Genomic DNA, 23,283 nt, shown 5'->3' with positions numbered 1-23,283 from the left:
AACATTACTCTGATATTTTCTAGAACTCAGTGCTTTAACATTTTCTCTATGAGTAACATTACTCTGATATTTTCTAGAACTCAGTGCTTTAACATTTTCTCTATGAGTAACATTACTCTGATATTTTCTAGAACTCAGTGCTTTAACATTTTCTCTATGAGTAACATTAATCTGATATTTTCTTTTACTCATTTCCTTAACATTATGTTTGTGTAACAAATCAAATTTATACTTGCTTTTACTCCCATTTTTAACACGATGTCTGTGTAAATCATCAGTTCTGTATTTTGCAGAACTACGTTCTTTAACCCACATTTTATGCATAGCATTTTCCCTATATTTATTTTTACTCAATTCTAATGCTCTGGATCTACGCAAAGAATCAGATGCATATTTCCTTTTACTCATATCTTTTTTCTTCTGTTTATGCAGTTCACTTGTTTGATATTGCATTTTGTGGTAAAAAGATCTCCTTTTTTTTAGATACTTTGAAAAGGAAGATTCACCAACTGAATCACAACTAACATTATGTGGTTGAAAAGAACGACATCTTAACAGTGGTTTCTCAGAACAAATACTATTGCTTTTACACCAATTGGCACACCCAATTTTACCACTACAATGAACACAAACAACAACCTCGTAATATTTCTCACCACATTCTCGCAAATAAATTGCTTGATTTCCAAGTATTTTATTTACAGGGTTATACTTTCTCCATATGCTACCATTGTGTACAAAAATTTCTACTCCCAAAACATTTGAAGTAGCTTGAATGTCAATCTCACATACAAAACTGCCAACATATTTCATACGTGACTTTTGAATGTACTCAGACACTGTGGCATATCCTTTCTCCAGCAACTTCATATGAATGTCACTGTTCTTTAGCATAAACTTAACAACAGCCAGTCGAACTCTTCTATGACAATTTTCAGATCCACTAATGACTCGAGAAATAGCACGAAAAAAACTATTGCCATCATTTAATGTGACCTCTGTCTTACAAATAGAACCAAGCGTTACATTATTAGTTGGAATGTCTTCATACTGCTTCACAAAATCTAAATCAATATGTTTTGACAACAAAACTGCACTCTCAAACGACAATGGATAAAAACTGAAAGCATTTTCAACTAAATTGTTACTTTGATAAATTTCACTGTTTTGGTGATCATTGTTAACCAATGCACTAAACAAAACTTCATTACAATCACCAACTTCAGACCTGCCATGTTTAACACTCTTGCAATCTCCTTCTGACAGCATTTCTGAGTCTCTTTTGCGTTGCCTCATATTATGACCCAAATTATTTTTTTCCATAGATTTACACAACCCAAAACAACGCTGCTGCTGAAACATTTCAACGCAAGTTACAACTTCATAATGACACTCATTTATATTTTGCAAATATATGCCTTGTTTAGATATGGCCTTACGTTGACAGGCATATTTCAACCAACGTTCATTGTGAAATGTATACACACTCACACCCAAGTAGTCAGCTGTAGCTTGAATTTCAACCTCTGTAGCCCAACTACCAGAAAATCTCATTCTAGAAACATTGAGATATTCATCCACAGACATATTTTCAGATCTCAAAAGAGAACTATAATTTCCAACATTCTTTTGTAAATGTGTGACAACTGCACGTCTTAACTTTATGTGATTTTTCTCTGTACCACTAATAACTTTGGACACAGCCCTAAAAAAACAATTGCCATCGGCTACTATATGATCAGTTTGACATGGAATTCCCAACATATCAACCTCTAGAGGGTTAGAACAAGCAGTGTTTTCACAATGCACATTCAGTTGTTTACACAATGCTTGTGTAACATCAAAATCAACAGGGTAAAACTCAAGTTTCTTTGATGAAACATCAAGAAACTCAACATCCAAACTAGCTTCATTAGCATCATACCATTTTGTCTTCTTTGATTCACGTTGCACAGTAGAAAGCTTACGCTTTCTGTTACTTTCATGCAACGGTAAGGGACCAGTTTGAACATCTAAACTGCACCCGAAACCAAACTGTGACCCAGTATTTAATCCAGTTTTACAATCCTTCTCAAGCACACTTTGTTTATTTTTCTCACTATGATCATTGTCAGTAACAGCAACGGATGCAATTTCAAAAGCCATTTCTTTCCCTGCAAGTGAAATACTCAGGCAACAAATATAATTGTATAAATCATTAAGACTAGGAAGGTACATGATAATACTTCTTCCATTTACATCTGCCATTCCAGTACCACTGCGTGCATGTGAATCCACCACAGCATAATGGCCGTTTTCTGAAATAACAGCACAAGTACTACTGCCTATGGTCAAAAAACATGTTTTATACTTGACAAGCATGTGCTCCAGTCCCTTTTTAAGAGTTATCACTTCACCACTGTCAACAAATTTACCATTACTCACATTAACAATCCCAGAAACGTATTCACCATACTCAAACTTAAATAATTTACCATCAATTTCAGAATCCATGGGCAAATCAGGTACTGACAAAAACTTCAAATTTCCAGGGATGATTTTGTTTTCACACACCGAGGAGTAAAGCTGATCACCAAGAAACACAACATGGTCCAAGTCTGTTGCCTCCCACTCAAAAACACTACGATGCGTGTGTTTAGCCATACTCACCAGGGCTATTGCCATGCACTGCACACCTCTGTTTTGAAGCTGCCGATCTCCTTGATGAAAAGATCCCCTTACACAACGTTCTGTGTCAAATCTGTTACAATTGTTTTCATTTAAAATCACTGAAGATGATTTTTTTTTTAAATTACTGCCCTTTTTTCCAATTTTCAATGTATTTTTGCATTCCATTAACACTTTACATTTATCGCCAACCACAATTTTGTCATTTAACTCCTGAACATGTTCTTTTATAAAACCAGTCTGTCTTTTGCCCAAAACTGACTGATTCACACGTGCATCCTCTGCTCCCAAACCAAATGTATTATTACACCCGTCCCAAGAAGCTTCTTTCACAAACATTGAACTAATGCCAAACCATTCTGCATTCAAAGACTTTTTCAAGTTCCAAATGTGCAACATCAAGTCATTAAAGCAACTGTTGAAGACAGCCACAGATGTTCCAATATTAGAAAACATTCCAGATGAATCTCGTGCACCACAATCAACCACAACAAAATACTCTTTGTGATGAATGACAGCACAAACGAAACCCTGCAAATCCAACAAACACAGATCTTCCTCCATCAGTCGCTCCTGCATCATTTCATACAACAGTGAAAAATCTTCACTCTTTGAATCACCAGAATACACAGGCTCATTGATAGCAACATCCCAAATTCTTCCAAACACACTGAGCTTTTCAGAAACCTTGAATAACTTTTCGGAATTGTTCACACATCCATCACTTCCATTAAATGAACAAACCAACTGCACACCTTCATTTCTAATATTATCAACATCAGCGTCCCTCCATGTACACACTGGAGCAACAACATGGTTGATTGCAGCCACAACACAACATGTAAGCGATGTTGTACTATCACTTGAATTTGTCAATCTTACTTTCATTCCAGAAATCAAAGGCCTCTGTATTTGCTCCAGACAAACACAACCAGAAGTTTTACCTTCTTCCTGAACCTTACACACTTTGGTGCGACGCATATTAAATCCCTTCTTTCGTGGCATCTAAAAAAAAAATAAAAAAATGAAACCACCATTAAAATAAAATTCTCATTTCTATTATGTATACATAAAGCAATACATTTATACCACACAGACAAATAATCAAAAACATAAAATTAAATATTCAGACTATTGGAAAATAGTTATACACAAATAAATGTAACATGTGTCCTATAATACAGTGGTCCCCAACCCCCGGGCCGCAAATAATAAATAACTTACTTTACTTCCGGTTTATTTATATCTGAATCTGAAAGATGTTTTATTTTGAAAAGATGCCCGATTCTCTGTGTGACTGTCACACCCGTCTATGTCACCAGTAATGTATGGAAGCGATTCAGTAGCATTAATAAAAAGCAAAGTTAAAACCAGAAATGCTTTTTCATTTTCAAAAAGAAGCTGCATTTTGTTGACTCAAAAATAAAATGAAAAAACAATCCCCCAAAATGCTTTCTTTTCCTTCCTCAAAGCTTATTCTGTCACTTAATTAAAATGAAAATGGTATTTGACATTTCATTTTCAAGTCGTTCTCTGGTAAATGTGTAGCATAATTCATTTAGAAATGTTTAATTTGACCTTTAAAATGGATTAATAGAAATGCTTTTCTGATTTTCAAAATGAAGCTGCATTTTTTGACTCAAAATTAAAAAGAAAAAGCAATACTTCAAAATGCTTTATTTCCTTCCTCAACACAGCTTATTCTGTCACTTAATCAAAATGATAAAGAAAATGGTGTTTGACATTTCATTTTAAAAAAGGTCCACGGTAAATGTCTAGCAAAATTCATTTAGAAATGTCTAATTTGACAATTAAAATGGATTAACAGAAATGCTTTTTAATTTTGAAAATGTAGCTCAAAATTCAAATATAAAAGCAATATTTCAAAATGCTTTTTCATTTTATACTTCAATCCGCCTATTCTGTGTCATAATTAAAACGAAAATGCAAAGAGGGGATTGCATTTTAACATCCACCCTGCAAAACTTGGAGCAATATTCATTTCTTAAACACATTAGCAGAGGGGGGGTGGGGCGATGACGTCACTGCTTTCTCCGTGTGTACGGCCGCTGTCGCTGAGAGACCTGGTGTGTCTGTGTTCGCATTAAGATCACCTAAAACTGGGTCCTGTTCACAAACCGCTGGACCTGGCCTGCTCAAACCTGGATTCCTGGATCTTAATGCGAGAAATGCAGCAGAATGTTCCTTTAGCTCCCTCTTGAATCAGAAGCTGTGAATCCCAACCCAACTTCTTCAGCGTCGTCTGACCGCACGGATTTACAAACATATGATCAAGCAGAGCAGGCCTTTAATAATAATCATAACAGTAATAAAAGCACATTATGAAGATAGTCTCCTGCAGCTTCACGCTGAGTGAGTGTTTTTGGTCCAACCAGCAACCGTTTAGCATGGAGAAATCTGTCTGTTGATGGAGCTCCAGCTGTCAAACAGCAAATTTAGCTGCAAATAAATTTGTAAATATGTGAGAATTACATCAGTTTTTATTTTGTTCTGGACACCACTGGAAACACAAATTCATATGATGGTTTCTCGGATCATCGTAGCAGCATTTCCGCCTTCAGCGATCGGAGCTTCGCGCTCCGCTATGAAAAGGCAGCTGGCGGTCCGAAGATAAAAAGCTTGTCTGCGTGCGTCAGGAGGAGGACCGCAGAAGACGGACATGCTGCTAGTTAGTCCTGAGAAGCTGTGCAAACTCATCAGAAGTTCACAACCATCACAAAACCCTCTTCTCTGCCACTAACAGTCTGCTCCTGGTGCGTGTGTCTTTCAGCAGGCGGACACACGGAGAAAGCAGTGACGTCATCGCCCCGCCTCCCCTCTGCTAATGCTTTTAAGAAATGAATATTGCTCCAAGTTTTGCAGGGTGGATGTTAAAATGCAAATGCAATCCCCTCTTTGCATTTTCATTTTAATTATGACACAGAATAAGCGGTTTGAAGTATAAAATGAAAAAGCATTTTGAAATATTGCTATTATATTTGAATTATATTTGAATTTTGAGCTATTTGATGCAGCTACATTTTGAAAATTAAAAAGCATTTCTGTTAAACCATTTTTATTGTCAAATTAGACATTTCTAAATGAATTATGCTACACATTTACCATGCACCTTTTTTTAAATGAAATGTCAAATACCATTTTCTTTATCATTTTAATTAAGTGACAAAAAAGCTGTGTTGCAGTATAAAATGATAAAGCATTTTGAAGTATTGCTTTTTCTTTTTAATTTTGAGTCAAAAAATGCAGCTTCACTTTGAAAATAAAAAGCATTTCTATTAATCCATTTTAAATGTCAAATTAGACATTTCTAAATGAATTATGCTACACATTTACCATGGAACGTCTTGAAAATGAAATGTCAAATACCATTTTCATTTTAATTTTAATTAAGTGACAGAATAATCAGTGTTGAAGAAGGAAATGAAAAAGCATTTTGGTGGATGGCTTTTTCATTTTATTTTTGAGTCAAAAAATGCAGCTTCATCTTGAAAATTAAAAGGCATTTCTGGTTTTGACTTTGCTTTTTATTAATGCTACAGAATCGCTTCCATAGTAACACAGACCAAGGTGCTCCTCTCAGTCACGTGATAAGTTATCGCTAAAATAAAACCCAGGAGCTAGCAAAATGAGTAAAAAACAAACGTCTTTGGAAAGTTTTTTTTGCATAGGTGAAAAGGCCCAGCCAGGAGACAGAAGAGGAGCCTTCTACTTCCAGAAAAAAATAGCTACATTTTTCTTTTTTGCACCATGAGTGGCAGAAGGGGGGAGGATGATGAGAGCCATGCAATGTTCTATCCATGGGTGTCTAAATTAAAGCTGGGATGTGTGATGTCACACATCTGTTCCTCCTTCTGCGTGGCGTTGCTACAGTAATCCTCCACCAACATCTCAAAGACCTGTCCGTTAACTTAAAAAATGTGCAATCAAGTTTATTGAAACAAGGTTGGGGATCACTGCTATAATAGATTATTAAACACTGCAAATTTAACTTACCTTTACCAAACTCTTTAATGGCTTACAAAACACAACGTTCTCTGGAAAAAACAGCAAACAGCTCCTCTCTCTGTTGTCCAGACAAAGGTTTAGTCACTGGTGTGGAAGATCCCTCAGAGGAAAACTCTGGAGTTACAAATAAAAATGTAAAAGGAAAAACATTTAATTCAAACAAAAATAAATACATAAACAAACTTTAATAGACATGAAATGGTAGATGCTCTCTGGGAGGCTAATCCATAGAGGAGGTCCATTAAAACTGAATGAGGCCTTGCCGTGTGTTTTAACTTTTGGGATAACCAAAAGGCCTGTATCAGAGGACCTCAGGGTCCACAGGGGATCATACATTAAAATCATATCAGACAAATATGAAGGCCCAAGACCATAAAAACATTTATAAACTAATAATAACGTTATCAATCCTAAAGCGAACAGGAGGCCAAGCAGCCATTTTAAAATCTGTGTGTGTTCCTGCAAATATATTCATACTGGCTGCCACACTTATAGATTATATGAAAACATTTATACACAAATAAATTTAACATGTGTCCTATGAAATTATTAAACACTGAAAATTTAACTTAAAACCTAAAAAGTACAAAATAGGTTGGAACTGATCTTCAGTGGAAATACTCACGGGTCGGCACGCGTTCAAAATGTATTATATGTGAACTGCTATGTATTTGATCAATTAGAAAGGAGTTTCACTGGTTAATGTGGTTTAAAAACCGTAAAAACTACATTCGAATATTTAATTGAGAACTACAAAGATGGTGGATAGACTACAAAAAAAAACGATCTCTGAAACTGATAGAAACTTGTTGTTTGTCGACCAGTATCGATTCTACATGTCATTTTGTACATTTGTGTCCGTTTAAAAAGAAAATTCGTCGGTTGGTTTGCTTTGAAAAGTCTTTTTAAAATTACGTTCGAAACAAAATGCCCGCCATCACTTCCGGTTCAACGAAGTAAAAGGTCAAATTATTTGCGTTCGTCTAATCAATTTTAAGCAACTTTTACGGTTTTTTATTCAATAAAATTGATAATCAGAAGGTGAGTAGTCGTTGTGGCGATGTAAAAAAGTGTCGATGGTCGATTAAAGTAATGGTTCGTTTACAAGTCGCGGGAAAATTCATAATGGTCGTGACAAACCTCGAGTCAAATTGAAGGCGTCCTCGGCGCAGTGCGTCTGGCAAGGTCGAGTTCTTCTCACTGGGGGTCCTGTAGTCTTCCTTGCTGGTCAGGAGCGTCGAAGATCGAAGTGCAGAGGAAATGAGAAAGTTCTGAAAAGAACTGATTTGCTCAAATTCGGCAAGCTTCAGCGAAATTCTCTGTGGGGTGTGATTCTCCAGTCGTCCAGCAGGGGTCGAGCAGAGGGAGTACTCAGACGAAAATGCCCTGCCTTCAATGGCTTGACCAGCTGCTTGACTTGTGGTTTTTCCCATCATGCATTTTATCGTTCGTATTTGATGAAGTAGATTGATTACATGTTATTGCTTTCATGAAATAATAGAAGTTCTACTTCGTTTAGTTCCGTATGTATGTGTAGAACATTTTATAGTAATTATTTTATTGATCATTAGTCCGTTAGGGAACATTGTAGCTGTTGGGTTTGTGCCCCATTGGCATGAGTTCTCCCATGGACCAATCAGACAGCTCCGTTTTTAGTTTGATCCCAAGGGTTAAAATCTAATAAAATTACATTCCAATCCCAAAGTGGTGGTGTGTTGTCTTCTTTGTGTTATGTCTGTGTTCAAAAAAATGTTTTGTGGGTGATTCTGTTAGATACATCTCACAAGAAACGTTTGCTATTCAGGGGTTGTGACGTCATACTTCCCATGATGCTTTGCTGGTGGGGGAAGCCTGCTGCATGTGAACTTTGTCAAAGAACAACAAAATCTTTTACAGCATAAATACTTAACGGTCACCTGCTACCTAGAGGCCGAATTGTAATCCCTTTGACTCTCTCTGGTGGACTTTTCTTAGAAGTTCAATCGGCTGCTTTATTTAAGTTGAGAAATCTTCATATCTATAAATATAAAGAAGTCTAAAAAATTTTTCAAAACACAACTGCCCTTACAGACAATTAAAAGAGGAGTTGAAATGTATAACACGGTGAAGGAGTTTTTGTGCAGAAAAAGTACCATTAGTAAAGCTGGTAGCAGTGACTGCAGACGGGGCTCCTGCTATGATCAATAGACAAACAGGTTTCATCACTCACTGTAAAGCTGACCCAGACTTTCCAAAATGTCTGCATTACTGCTGCTTCATTCACCAGCAGGCCTTATGTGCACAAGTGATTGGCTCTGGACACATGATGACTCCTATTGTGAAAATCAACACCTCAGCGGCAAAGCAAAACAGCACAGGATTTTCAAGGTGCTATTGGAGGAGATGTCTGCTGAATATGGTGAATTTGAATTTGGTGAATCTGAACTTGCATTTTTGACTGAAATTACTGAAAAACTAAATCACTTGAACTTCGAGCTGCAAGGCAATGGCAAAACTATATTTTATTTATGGAACAGCCTGCAGTGTTTCTTGAGGGGATCTTTTCTGCCAGGAAACTTCAGGAGTTTGACAGAAAGGTGACCAGCTGTGCAGCTGTTTGTGTACAGGGAGAGTAACAGGGGTGAAAGGACACAGCCCTGGGGGGATCGGGTGCTTGTGGTCCGAGTATCTGAGACGAGCTTCCCCAGCCTCACATACTGCTGTCTGTCCGTCAGGAAGTCTGTGATCCACCTGCAGGTGGAGTCAGGCACATTCATCTTGGAGAGTTTTTAATACCAAAGATGTATGAAAGACATACCGAAAAAATATGTCTTTCAGTGTTTAACTGGCTGTCTTTGGATTATGCATGCCTGAGTAATGGCCATTCTTACTACTCATCTCTCTGTTCACTGCTTGCTAATTTACATAGCAGGGGTCCCAGCAGGAGGGGGCGGGGTTGTAACACGACTCCTTCAGCAGAGCCAGGCTGAGAGAGGCTTTGACATGTAAGATGTTAGATGTTAGAATGCCAGATGTTAGAATGACCAGTTCATTTTATATCTATGAAAATATTCAGGGAGCTATGGGACATGTTCAGCTTTAGGTCTGTGAAAATTGGTGTCGATTGTTGAAACATAAGTTACCATAAAAAAAATGTTTGTTTGGAGTCTAGACAGATTTAACACAGGTTTTTGGATGAAAAGGATTTTTTATAAATCATCTGTTACACTTTTAAGTCTGAAAAAAATATGGAAGGCAGCAAACACAGATCCCTACCGTTTTTAATTTTTTTGTGCTGATATTTGAAAGATAAGTTATGCAAAAAAATAGGTGTTTGCAGTTTTGCCTAAAAAGACGTTTTCGGACCTTTTTGGATGTAATGCTCTCTAAGATGTCACCTGTAACTTCAATCATTCTGAATTTTTTTAGGAAGCAGTAGCACATAAATGCCTATGAAAGTTGAATTCTTGGTGCTGATAACCTAAACAGAATTTATGCTAAAAATCTTTGTTCAGTCCAAAATTTCATTAAAAAAATCAAGTGATGAAGTTTCTCGTAGACCCTATAGTGTTACATATCAAAGCTGGAGGTTATTAAAGGCATCTAATTCTGAAATCTCAGCTTCCTGAGACAAACGGCTGATTTATAATAAATTTCTATTATTTGGGTGCACATAATCGACCACTTCCTGTTACGCAGGCACCGTCAGGTGTACACCCATGAAACTTTACATGATGAGAGAGGACCCTTCTGAGTATCTCCAGTTTTAATTTCATGCACATCGGACAAAGCAAAGAGAAAATACAGGGCAGAATGTGCCCAATGCAATAACTAGGTGGCGCTATAGAGCTCGTCCAAGATTGTCATATCCATGGGTTCAGAATAGAAGCTTCATCATATCCATTGAATTTCAGTGAGATTGGACAAGGAATGTGCACGTGAGAGCAACTTTTGTGTGCATAGCGAGATGCCCAACTTTGCCGCTCTGTCACGACCACACCCCCGCATTGAAAGTTATGGTTTTTTGTCAGAGTAAACTTCAATGGCTTTTCAACAGGTGGACGTCATTTTCAGGTGTGTCGGCTCATCCTACTCGGAGCAGTGATGCTCCAAGTAAAACATGTCATTTCCTCTTGCCAGCAGGTGGCGCTACACTTTTTCCAGATTTTTTCACTGCAGATGTGTTCAGAGTCAGACTACAATCATGCACATCAATTTTGGATCAGATTGGATTATGCATGGCTGAGTAATGGCCATTTTTCTTTTCATGGCGTGTTTTCGAAACGACCTCCAATTTTGACGCGCCGCCATGGTCACAAACATCCATAAAAACTTAAAAGCTTTGCAATTTAACATCGGACATGTGTCTAGTTTACAAAACCAAAGTTTGGAGTCATTACTCTCAAATCTCTAGGAGGAGTTCGTTCTAGAGCGAGGCCTGCAAATGACCAAAATACAGCAAAAATGACATATTGTCATCAAAATATCAGACTTCCTGTGCGACTGACAGCTTGGTCCCAAGAGACTTTTTTGTAGGTTTCTATCCGATGAACATGCCCTGTTAAAATCAGGTTTGTACTATAAAGCATATGGAGGTGCTCGCGAAAACAAATTTTGCAGGTGGCGCTATCGAGCCATTTTTGTTTACCTATGCCGTTCTCCTATAAAATATGAAATTTTTCGCGACTCCTGATGTGTATACAAAATTTGGTGAGTTTTGGGGTATGTTAAAGGCCTCAAAAAGGCGACGGAAAAGTCGGAAGAATAATAATAATAATAATAATAATAATAATAAACCTAACAGATACAATAGGGTCCTTGCACTCCGTGCTCGGGCCCTAATAAACCTAACAGATACAATAGGGTCCTTGCACTCCGTGCTCGGGCCCTAATAAACCTAACAGATACAATAGGGTCCTTGCACTCCGTGCTCGGGCCCTAATAAACCTAACAGATACAATAGGGTCCTTGCACTCCGTGCTCGGGCCCTAATAATAACTCTAACAGATACAATAGGGTCCTTGCACTCCGTGCTCGGGCCCTAATAAACCTAACAGATACAATAGGGTCCTTGCACTCCGTGCTCGGGCCCTAATAATAATAAACATTCGAATTACAATAGGGTCCTTGCACTCCGTGCTCGGGCCCTAATAAACCTAACAGATACAATAGGGTCCTTGCACTCCGTGCTCGGGCCCTAAAAATGTAGCAGAGCAAAAATGGTTATTCTGACCAATAACCAGTCTCGGCATCTTGTACCTGCTTGGAGCTTCAATTAAGTGCTGATAAGAAGTTCTGTCTGATCATGTCACATTTGGTATGGCTCCACATACATCAACTTAAAGCTTACAAGGAATAAAATGACACGGCATACTATGAAAACAAATACAAACTATTTGAAATTAGGATTTACAGCAAAGAATTACAACAAATCTGATGCATTTTTTGACAAACACTTTACCTGAAATATGAAAAATGTACATTACAAATGATAAAGCCCTTTGAATTAATAAGGAAGAACGTTTGCACCTCAGAGTATTCTGTGAATCCAGAAGTTTTTGAGACATTACAAACAATCACAAACTGTTCTTTCATGGACTTTAGATGTTGTCAGTTGATAAATCTTTTTCTTCTCTTAGTCTACCTTCCTGCCCCACAAACCCTCCAGGAAGTACAAGTACCGATTGTGGGAAACAGACAGTGTAAGTGCAGCTATGGAGCCAGCAAAATCACTGACAACATGGTGTGTGCCGGGTTAATGAAAGGAGGCAAAGACTCTTGTCAGGTAGACATCTTCATAATTTTTATTTTCCAGATCTTTCTCTGAATTCTTCCTTAACATACAATGTTTTCATCTTGAAGGGAGACTCTGGAGGTCCACTGGTGATTAAGCAGAACAACCTCTGGATCCAAGCAGGAGTTGTGAGTTTTGGAATAGGTTGTGCTCTACCTAATTTCCCAGGAGTCTACACCAGAGTGTCCCAGTACCAGACCTGGATCAACACCAAAATCACCAGCAATCAGCCGGGCTTTATCGCCTTCACCTCCACTGGAACTGACAGTGACCTCAGTGTGTCGTGTCCAGGAGTGCCAGCAATTGTAACCGGAACTGCAAACACAACAACCACCACAACCACGACAGCGTCTACAACCACGAAGCCTACTGGTAAAATATTCTTTAAACAATACATTGTTTTTAATATATTCTATACTAAGGAATGAGTTTAATATGGACTGAAAGTTCCAGACTTGGTCACTTGCACCAGTATGGCGTTCAGGTTTTCACATGAACAGCCCTAATGAGATCCTTGTGCAGTCCGCATGCAGAATTTATTTTTGGCGGGGTTGAAAAAAAATTCCGTAGCTGCATCTCACCTACTTAACTTTTGCTTATGTTTGTTTTTTTCAAATGCGCAAGAATATTTTCAAGTTCACTGACCGGTCTATGCCCTTGATATTTTGTTCTTTCTTTTTTTTTGCAGCTGCCGTCTGTGGATATGCACCACAAAACTCCAGACTTGTTGGTGTAAGTTCAGTGACGAATAATGGTCAGTGGCCGTGGATGGCGAGTCTGCAAAAGAATGGAAAGCATGTTTGTGGGGGGACTCTAGTTTCCTTTAACGCTGTGCTGAGTAATGCTGAATGCTTCTCAAGGTGAGTTACAGCTGAAAATGATGGGCTTATGCAGACCATATCATCATGACCTGAGATGACCTTTTTTACAGTTCAGTGTTTAGGCACCATGAAATCATAAATGGCTACAGATTAAAAATCTTAGATTTACAGCAATTATCAACTTTATATTGACTCTGTTCTGCAGGTGTTCTACCACTTTCATAGATGTAATAAATGCTGAAACACTGTAAAGTTTTAGAACACTTCAATGTTTCCAACTTTTTAAGAAGTATTCGTATGAAGTATAAGTGTTGCACTCTGAAAAAAATCAGATTGTACAAACTAACAATTGGATTTACTCAAAGATGTTCTGGAATTAAATCATAGACCAATATGATTAAAGCAGAACATTTGACAGATTTACCAGATGAACTCAGCCTGTGTTGCTTTTTTATTTTGACAACTGAAAAAAAATTATTCCTCTTAAAGTTCTCTCCAAGTCTCCTGCACAAGTTTCTGTCAATGTTTGCCTCTTGTAATTTTCTGTACTTTAATTCTTCTGTCCATTTCGTTCCAAACCAGTTCTATGGGCTTTAAGTAAAAATGACCTTTTTTAATCGTGTAAATCCCAGTGTCTTCAGCTTTTTCTTTCCAGAACCAGTCTGCATTGGTTCACCTGCTTATTTCAGCCTTTGTTTTTGTCTCAACCTATCTCATGTTACTAACTCAGTTTCGGTCAAGCCAATGATGCTTTGAGCCCTTCTGTGTGCCTGTTGTTACTGGAGCTGAACCATCATAGACTTTGTTTTGACTCCACCTGCTTCATTTTAAACTTTCTGCTTGCATTTTCGGCTATAACTTTGATCAAATCTAACATTTTGCTCCTGAGCTGTTACCCCTCTGGCTTGTCAATCATAACCTGGTGCTCAAGCAGACTCATTCTAAGTTGTAAAATGTGTCAGTTGTAGCAAACCTGTTTTTTTACACCTCTGTCAGTTCCTGACTTACCATTGTACCACTTCAAGCTGATCATTGGACTTTACCACTGTGAACTGGAATAAACATTTAGGATAATAAGATGTAAAGAAACTTTTGATCTGTAGTGTTCGGAGAACACAAGGACAACATCTAAAACTTTGTTATGAAACCAAAGAAATATTTTCTGTTCCGGTTGACTCCATCGTCTCTTCCACAGTCCTCCTGTGGCGTCTGAGTGGACGGTTGTGTTGGGTCGTCTGAAGCAGAATGGATCAAACCCCTTTGAGGTGTCACTGAATGTGACAAATATCACTCTGAGCAACCAGACAGGGTCCAATGTTGCTGTGCTGCAACTCTCAACCACGCCCGTCCTAAATAATTACATCCAGCCCATCTGTCTGGACAACGGAAGAACTTTTCCTGTGGGAACAACATGCTGGGCTGCAGGCTGGAGTTCTGGACAGGGAGGAGGTGAGTCGCCAGCAGGAGTGGTTCTCACAAATGTTCTCACAAATGTCAAAAGCACCAAAGCTCTTCATATAAATATATTTTTCTACTCTTCTAGATGAGCAACTTTTGCAGGAGTTCCAGACGTCTGTGTTAGACTGTGGGACAAATTCTACAAGTAGCAGCATTTGCACAGAAATATTTACACTGGAGCAGGTAAATGATGAGGCATTGAATTAAACTCATTTACTGTCTAAAAATATTTTACAAAATGTCTTCATGCAACCAAAAAAGAGCTGCTGCCTCCAAAACTGAAATAATTGATTTTACATTTACATTTAAAAACATTTTTAATGCTAATATGTGTAAACGATAGTAGACTACAATATTCTCACTGTTGTTTGTTTTTAATTTGTCTAAAGTCTTATTATAAACTGCGCTCATGGGTAAATATGGGCTGTCTGTAGGTGGAAAATGGTCATTTATGATATTTTTATAATATCAAGGTCATAGATCGCTGAGTGTACCCATAGAGAGAAAATGTTTATGGACAATTTTTTCTACCGGCATGTAAGCAAACACTTAAACAACACGTGAGGGTAGGGAATGGGGAAGTAGGTGACATAAAATGTGTGCAGTGGATATGTAAGTCTTGATAAAGTTTTGCTCATATTTCTAATGTAAAAACAGCTAGTAAGGTCCAGATCTGTTGGGACATTTTTGCCTTAGTGTAAGTTATTAGTGTAAACCCCTAAAAATGTTATGTTTGAAGCCAAAAAATGAAGCAGTTGGGACCAAAAAAGGTCATTCTTAGGTCAGGAGCAGCAGTTCTTACTTTAAAAAGCAACTTGTAACCAGATACTGGAACATGATTTCTGCTGTTCATCTGGACAATAGTAGGAATCTGATCAGTTCACTTTGATGACATCACTAAGCCAGCTTTCCTCTGTTTACCGTCTGTTTCCTCAGGGTGACTCTGGAGGTCCGCTCATGTGTAAACTGGATGGGTATTGGTTCCAGACGGTTGTGCTGTCATCTGTGAACAGCACATCCAGGACAAAGCGAGCTACACCCAGGGTTTTTGAAAAAGTGTCCAACTTTAAGGACTTCCTTTTGCGCACACTGGGGACATTTTTGAGTCCAGCCTCCACCAATACAGCTAGCACCAACTCCACCAACACATCATCTAGCAACTCCACCAACACCACTTCAAATCCTCTGGCTTCAAGCGCCAGAGAGGGAACTCCCTTTTTCTTCAGCTTCCACCTCTTTATCCTCTCTTTCTGTCTGCTGTTCTTCTCACATAGAAATTGAACTTTTCTACAATTACATGATGTGAAATCCACAAATGAGTGTAAGTATTTCATTTTGAAACCCAGACAGGCGTTTTCTGGTTGACTACAAATTTGTTAACATGTAAAAATCGAGTGGGGCTGTTTGTTTGGGTGATGAATTAGACATTCTGGGGTATATCTGAAAGACTTTGATGCTTCGTCTTCCATCAAACCCCAGTTATACAGGCTTACACCCAATGAAGCAGTCGACATGTTAGAATGATGCACATCCTCTGGGGGGCGCTGTGATTCTGTTTATCTTCTTCAAACCTGTGCTGTGTCACAGTACAAATTATTAATTGATTTAATCCATACTATCTTAGAATTAATTTATTTCCTATCGAAGGACTCAGAATGTTGGAAAACATGTCTATTATCTGAAAAAAACCTCCTGTTTTAGGAGCTCTTTATGATTAAACTGACATTTTAAATGAAATAAAATCTTTTTTAATGAAGTTACTTTAATAAGTGCAAAGTGCAATTTAAATCCCAGCTGTTTTCTGATGTTAATAAAAAGACGAAGTAATAAATGGACTGAAATTATTAAGAGTGCTTTTGCTTAGCAAGATTTACTGACTTTCTTTTCTTTGTAAATATTACAACTGATGCAAATATTTAGAAGAAATAGAACATTGTGATGATCTATTTTAAAATAATGGTAAAAAGGTGTGTTTTTAATTTTTTTAAACATTTCAGATTCAGTTATATGCTTTAATTAATTCAAATATAAAAAAAAACATTGGCTTGGTAATACTCTGCCATGTTTTGTTACAATTAATCTTAAGAAATATGGATATATAAAACTCAAAAATAAAACTATGAATTTCTGCATCATGAACAACACTCCACTACTGTTGTTCTTCAATGCTCCAACGTCCTTTAACATGGCTGCTTGGCCGTCAATGTCTGAATGGATGGCTCGCCATCAAGCTTCATTCTGTCTTTAAACCCGGGCGCAGAGCAGCAGTGGAAAACGCTCCTCTGAGCCTCCCTTAGGGTTAGTGCCGGTGCAAAACCCATGCAGGGAAAGTTAAACAGGTCCTAGCTTTAGCTTATGTGCTGAAAGACAAATGAAAGGAGCGCGTCACAGAAACCTTAAAGTGACAGACAGCAGTTCTCACAAGCAGAATTATGATGTAATTAAATGTGGTTTATTAAACATTCGATCCATTTCCTCCAAGTCCCTCTTAGTCAATGAGTTAATCATTGATAACAACCTTAGTCTTTTAGCCTTAACAGAAACTTGGCTCCAACAGGATGACTATGTTAGACTGAATGAAGCAACCCCCCCCCACTTATGCTAACTATCAGAAATCCAGGATTTCAGGGAAAGGAGGTGGTTTGGCAGTAATATCACAGTCTAGCTTACTTCTCAGCCCTAAAGTTAAAAACGTTTATAACTCCTTTGATAGCATCATATTGTCTATAAATCACCCAAACAGGAAAACTCAAAAACCTGTTTTATTCATAATTAGTTATCGCCCCCCCCCCGGCCCATATTCAGAATTTTTAACTGAGTTTTCCAACTTCTTATCGACTATTGTCTTAAATTCTGATCAAATTATAATAATAGGGGATTTTAATATTCATGTTGATGACCCCAGTGACTGTATAGGAAATGCTTATGCAGCTTTATTAGATGTTGTTGGTTGTGAATTTGGGCAATACAAATACTATTCAATTGAATTGAATTGAAACCTTTATCGGGCAAGTGACTGTTTTTGGTCATTTCCACACATGTTAGGTATCACGCCCATCCCCTGTCTCAGTGAGTTCAATAATCATGTGATCTTTAACCAGCCAATCAGCAAAGATCATCCTACACTATAGGTTACTCAATTGTGCAACTTTACCAATAAGCAGAGACTAGGGTCACATCAAATATCCCTTTTTCTCCAAAGTCAGAAAAATTTGCTTTTGCAGCTCGGTTCAGTGGACATTTTTAAAGGAATCGTCATAACTAACCATGGTAAGTTGATGAAACTCATACATTTTATTGTTGAATAGTTGTGTTAAGTGTTGACGTACATATAACTTGTTTGTGGAGAATTTATTGAAATGAGTGAAAATACGGCATGAAAAATGCAGGCACCATATTTGATCATACGCCCTTTTCACTAAAAACTAGATTTTACTTGGTATGTCTGTTTTTGGACATTTGCCCTATGCATCTAACAAACCATACTAGTGCATTTCTTTACAAATAAAGCAATAAAACTTAGCATATTGTGTTTTAATGTTGCCAAATGTTTTTATATCACTATACAGTGCTTCAGAGAGAATTTAAGCACTGTTTTTAGTTTCTGAATAGTGAATAAGGGTGATTTTTGGCAGTTTATGATGTTATGACAATTGTTTTACTGCATGTGTTTATTTTTTAGCTTCCATCAATCTTTTATGGCAAGAGGAGGGAGACTGCTGTTGTGTCAGTCCACCCTGACATTAGTGATGATGATGATGAGGATGAAGATGATGATGTGTCAGACCCTGACTTCATCCGACCAACAACCAGGACATTCCAGGCCCAAGTGACATGGGCCCTTCCACCAGAAGGAAATGCTTGCAGCCTGCAGTGGAGGTGCTCCAGGACAGTGGCAGTGACAGTTACAGTGAGGACAATGATGATGATGATGACAATGAGCTGCCAAAAATAAATACAAAAATAAATTCAATTTGTTTTCCCACTTAGAGGCAAGTAACCAAATATGGTTACTTCATTGGCATTGGTTTTCTACATGAAAATAAAAAAAATTGAAAAATGTCACCAATGTAATGAAGTCTTGTTATGTTCTTCAGTAACACTCTAAGGTTGAATTTTAGAATTTTAAAGTATTTCATTGAGAGAATCAAAGGGTACGTGAAAAACCTGACCTGTCATTCAAGTACAACATAAACAAAACAAACATGGTTTCTGTTGATGGGACATTGTGTACTGAGGCATTGAGGCGTGTGCCAAGTGGTGGAGGGGGCGTTTCCTCTATGTGTGTATTGAGGCTTCCTTTATTTAAGGGAGAAGTGGAAAATGATTTCGTCCAAAGCCGCTGCCAGGCTGTACCATGTGACTGATTCATGAAGTGGTTTGGATGGTGCCGTGAGTTCTGACAGATATGAATTCCTCTGGTTCAGGTAAAAATGTGTTTGATGGAGAGTTACGGTCGGTGAGAGTTGGGACAGAAGTAAAGATAGTTTGTAAATTTAAGAGATGTCACATAAGCATGATCAGTGTCCAAACTCAAACCAGCCTCACATAGGAATGGGTATCCAAACTTGGTGTCAAGTCGGTACCAGTACAGTGTAATTTTTGGATTTTGGTGCTTTATTTTGGTGGTTCACTTCTAACACATCAATGATTTGTATTCTACTGAGTTTTGTTGTACAATTCTAGCCAATCAATCCTTTTACCTTTGCAAGGATTTTGGGCGGCCTCAATGAAGAATGGTCTAGGCCAGGGGTGTCCAAATCAAAGGCCTGAAGGGCCAGCAACCTGCTGGATTTCCAGAAACCCTGCCTCATCTGCTGTTAATTACCTGGATCAGGTGTGTTTAGCCAATAAGGAGCTTCAACGGCAGGTTGATTGGAAAACATATAGGACACTGGCCCTTGAGGCCTGGAATTAGACAGCCCTGGTTTAGGCTGTATGGGTGGAGTTTTAGGCAAAACACAGACGGTGAAGCGAGCCAAAGGTATCAGGGCTGTAACGATTCATTTTAACAATCGGATTCATAGCGTAATTTGTGGTTGACAATACGACCCAATTCACTGACTTAAAATGGATCCAGGACGTCTTTAGCTGAAACTTCTACCAGTGTGACTCAGAGAGAAATGCCTAAAGTTTTCCATATTGCTTGTTTTTCCCCCCCAAGATCATCAAATGTAAATGAAATATATGTACTAAAAAACAATTAAACAAGAATGAATGTCAAATCCATTCACATTTTTGTTTACCTAAAATTCAACCCCTCTATTGTTTTTCCACATCCCAAGAATCCAAAGGGAACATTCTTAGAACATTCTAGACACTGTATGGTCCCATGTCTTTGCTAAATTCAAAGTGTTTCCACACATTGGAATGGAATGATGGACTGATCCGTTTCATCTGATGCACACAATTAGATCGATGAACGTCTTTGTTTTCCTACTCAGAGCTGGAATCTGGATGTTAATTGTACAGATGGATAGCTCTGATATTGCTCGTCATTTTTCTAGCACCGCTAATGTTATCTTGGGATTTTGAAGGGATGCAAGTTAGAGAGAAAACAAAGGGATGATAGGAAATTAGAGCAGGCTTACTCCGTGCCAACAGTTCCACCCACAACTGGCTCAGTCTGTGGCCAATCCACAGACCACTTTGAGGGGGCGGAGTGCAACGCGTTTTGTGAGTTGATTTTTTTGTCAAAGTAAAGGTTGGCATTCAAAGATACCAAGTGTCTCACCTTTGTGAAGCTGTGTCAGTAATGATCAGCCCTGTCAAGAAGGTTCTCCCAGTTTATAGATGCAGGTTTATTGTGGAGCCAGTTCTAGATAGAACAGTTGCAGACTCTACATTTTTTTCTTGTATTATTGAATTAAAGTGGTTCCGGATTTAGCTTCTTTTTCCGGTGTCTCTCATTTTATTTTTTAATTATGAGGTCAATCGTGGTGGTCAGTTGTGAGTAGACGGTCCAGTTCCTACTAATGTTGGCTTGTTTTGATTGCGACTGTCCGCCAGAACCGCGATGAACTTCTGAGCGGCGTTTATACTTTTCAAACAACGCGAACGTCTCCAGGGTTTATTTATAAGGAAACTGTTACGACTCGTAACTGAAGAACCCAAATGCAGGAAGGAATTGAAACCAAATGTTATATTGTCAGAAGATATACTCAAAATACATGAGGAAACACTCATCAGTGACACTGAACAAACAGGACACGGCAACACTGAAACCACAGGGACACAAACCTAAATACCACTAGATCGTCCTGTTGACCAATTGAGAAGCAGTGTCTGCATTTTGCAGCTGAAACAGCAGAAAACGTCTCTTCTTTGTCTGTTTCCATTGACTTTAGCCGCAATTATTTCCATGTATTAAAACAATGAACCAACAACTCTGCTTACGTCTTTGACAGCATTTGCTTTGTTTCAGATCAGACTTAAAAATAGACGCCTTTTAAGCCTCAGTGTGCCGTGCTGTGAATCAGTCTTGGAGAAGCATCTTGTTTATTTGCCCATGACAACAGTGGCTGGTGCAGTTAGACCAGTTTGGGGATTTATTAGAAATCCTTCTTGGGGACTAAATGGTGACAGCGATAACCTCTGTACAGTCTGCTCTCAGTACAAAACCCTGGAAATGGCACGGCTCCTTTCACGATGAATCACATGGAAAAAATGCTGTGAGAGTAGTTTGTTTTTGTTGTTGAAGCATTAAGTGCATAAGGTTCATTGTTTAAAAAAAATGTGGATCAATTCATGCTGTTTATTAATATTTTTCCATTTAAACTTTTAAAATAAAAGATAGCATTTTACAAAACTGTATTTTTATGGTTATTACATGATTTTGCATCATTAAAGATTATCCAGAATTCACACACATGATCCCCACAGGACAGTTTTTGAGCTGCACAATGTGCTATTTATAATAACTGCTTAAAATTACAACATCTATTGAATCTTTTGTTTTTGAGCGACCTACACGTCATCACCAGTAATCCTTTAATAAAGTAATAGATTACAGTAATTTTTGCTGAGAACAATTGAAAGAGTGCACACATAGCAAGTTTAATCTAAATTCAGGTTCAGCAGGTTTTTCTGTCATTGTTGGTTGTTTTAGTTGCTTTCTGGTTCTGCTTTTCTCCACAGCCATGATGCATGTGTCTCATTGTAAGCAAAGAGAAAACATTTAAAACTGATTTAAAAGAATAGAGTTTTTTATTTTATTTAAGGCTTCTGGTTCTTTTGTCTGTGTTTCTATATTTTCAATGTTAATAACGTTTTTATGAATAAACTGCAGCAGTTAAGCAAAACGAAGCATTTTGTTGCAATCTCTAACTCCACTCAGACACGTCTGATAGAAAACGAACAGAGAAACACACAGACTAGTTCTTTATAGGAGTGTAACGATTGATTTTCACAATTTGATTCATATCATCATTTGTGGTTGCCGATTTACGGAGCCCGTAGATTAGTAAATGCATTTGCATCAGTTAGTTCAGAAGGGGCCCAAGTCCAAGAGGTTTGTTTTTTTACAGGAAATGATTTTCATTGCATAGCTTAAAGGGAGGCTACACCAAATCATTCATACTTAACCAGATATAGCACCAGTTCATAGCTTACAAATGCTATAATATGACGCACCTCACTTTTATAATTTCAGAGGACTAGCAAACTAAATTCTGCCCTTCTTGACCTTAACAGGGGTGCTGCCATATTGGATAACTAGTCCTGCCATCTGTGGGATTCAGCTAAGCCCATGGAAGAGAGGCCCAAGTCCAGGAATTGGGACTCAATGCATTTTAAATGTCAAGCATAGTCAATACATTACAGCATACTTAGGACTGTTTTACACATAATCAGACAGCCTTTCCCTTGAAGACCATGGAACAGATTATCTCTGTTTTGAAAAATTGTGGACTTGGACACCTTTTGTACTAACCGATTCATTTATTTTGCTTAATTAACATTGCATATTCTATATTACAATTTACCAAAGACAAATCCCTTATGCATGCGCTGTACTTAGCCAATAAAGCGGATTATGATTCTGACTCTGGTTTTATTTTGAATGAATACCAGTTTAAAACAGTTTTTAAGCAAAAATGTAATCTCTATTTGACAGTCATCATGTCTGTCATATGTGTGTACTGTATGTATACGAGTATGGAAGCATATCTGTCTCATAATTCAAAATCAAGAAGACAGCATCATCTTCTTTAATTATCTTTATTTTTTCTCAATTTATGGATTAATATCCTAATTAGTTTTAATAAGTGTATGTATTATTAGTTTTTATTACAGAAATGGCTTAAAATTAACCAAATAAATCAATCAGTTTAAATTTATTCTGCCCCCATTTCTTAGTTTTATACTCCTAACAAAATTTGCAAATTTCAATAAAGTTTTTTTCATTTACTGAGTAACTACAAATATGTAACTATAAATTCCACAAAGCACTTCTATGACATTTAAAATATTTCCTGTGACTTATTTTTAAACTCCAATATGTCTTGCAGTCTGTCAACATTTCCTGAAAATACTTATTTT

The 23,283-nt window shown here is 37.7% G+C and overlaps 1 protein-coding gene and 1 long non-coding RNA gene across 2 annotated transcripts in view; one reads left to right on the top strand and one right to left on the bottom strand.

Moving 5' to 3' along the window:
- The window catches only part of LOC101156497 (transmembrane protease serine 9), a 133,974-nt gene extending 117,398 nt beyond the window's left edge, over positions 1 to 16,576 (top strand). The window contains exons 5-10 of the mRNA XM_078951915.1: positions 12,312 to 12,457; positions 12,535 to 12,838; positions 13,155 to 13,326; positions 14,483 to 14,736; positions 14,831 to 14,928; positions 15,682 to 16,576. Coding sequence (XP_078808041.1) covers positions 12,312 to 12,457; positions 12,535 to 12,838; positions 13,155 to 13,326; positions 14,483 to 14,736; positions 14,831 to 14,928; positions 15,682 to 16,026 — 1,319 coding nt within the window. The 3' untranslated portion in view covers positions 16,027 to 16,576. The remainder of the gene's footprint in view (positions 1 to 12,311; positions 12,458 to 12,534; positions 12,839 to 13,154; positions 13,327 to 14,482; positions 14,737 to 14,830; positions 14,929 to 15,681) is intronic.
- LOC144994341 (uncharacterized) lies at positions 340 to 8,063 on the bottom strand. Its single transcript, XR_013657845.1, has 3 exons — positions 7,834 to 8,063; positions 6,682 to 6,807; positions 340 to 3,672 (listed from the first exon to the last, which is right to left on the bottom strand). It is a non-coding gene; the product is annotated as an uncharacterized LOC144994341 (long non-coding RNA).
- Positions 16,577 to 23,283: the final 6,707 nt, after the last annotated feature.

This window comes from Oryzias latipes, chromosome 8 (assembly GCF_053564925.1).
Source record: "Oryzias latipes strain Hd-rR chromosome 8, Olatipes_Hd-rR_3.1".
NCBI classification, from domain to species: domain Eukaryota; kingdom Metazoa; phylum Chordata; class Actinopteri; order Beloniformes; family Adrianichthyidae; genus Oryzias; species Oryzias latipes.
The sequence above is the reverse complement of the archived record's forward strand: the minus strand, read 5'-3'. Positions and strand labels throughout refer to the sequence as shown.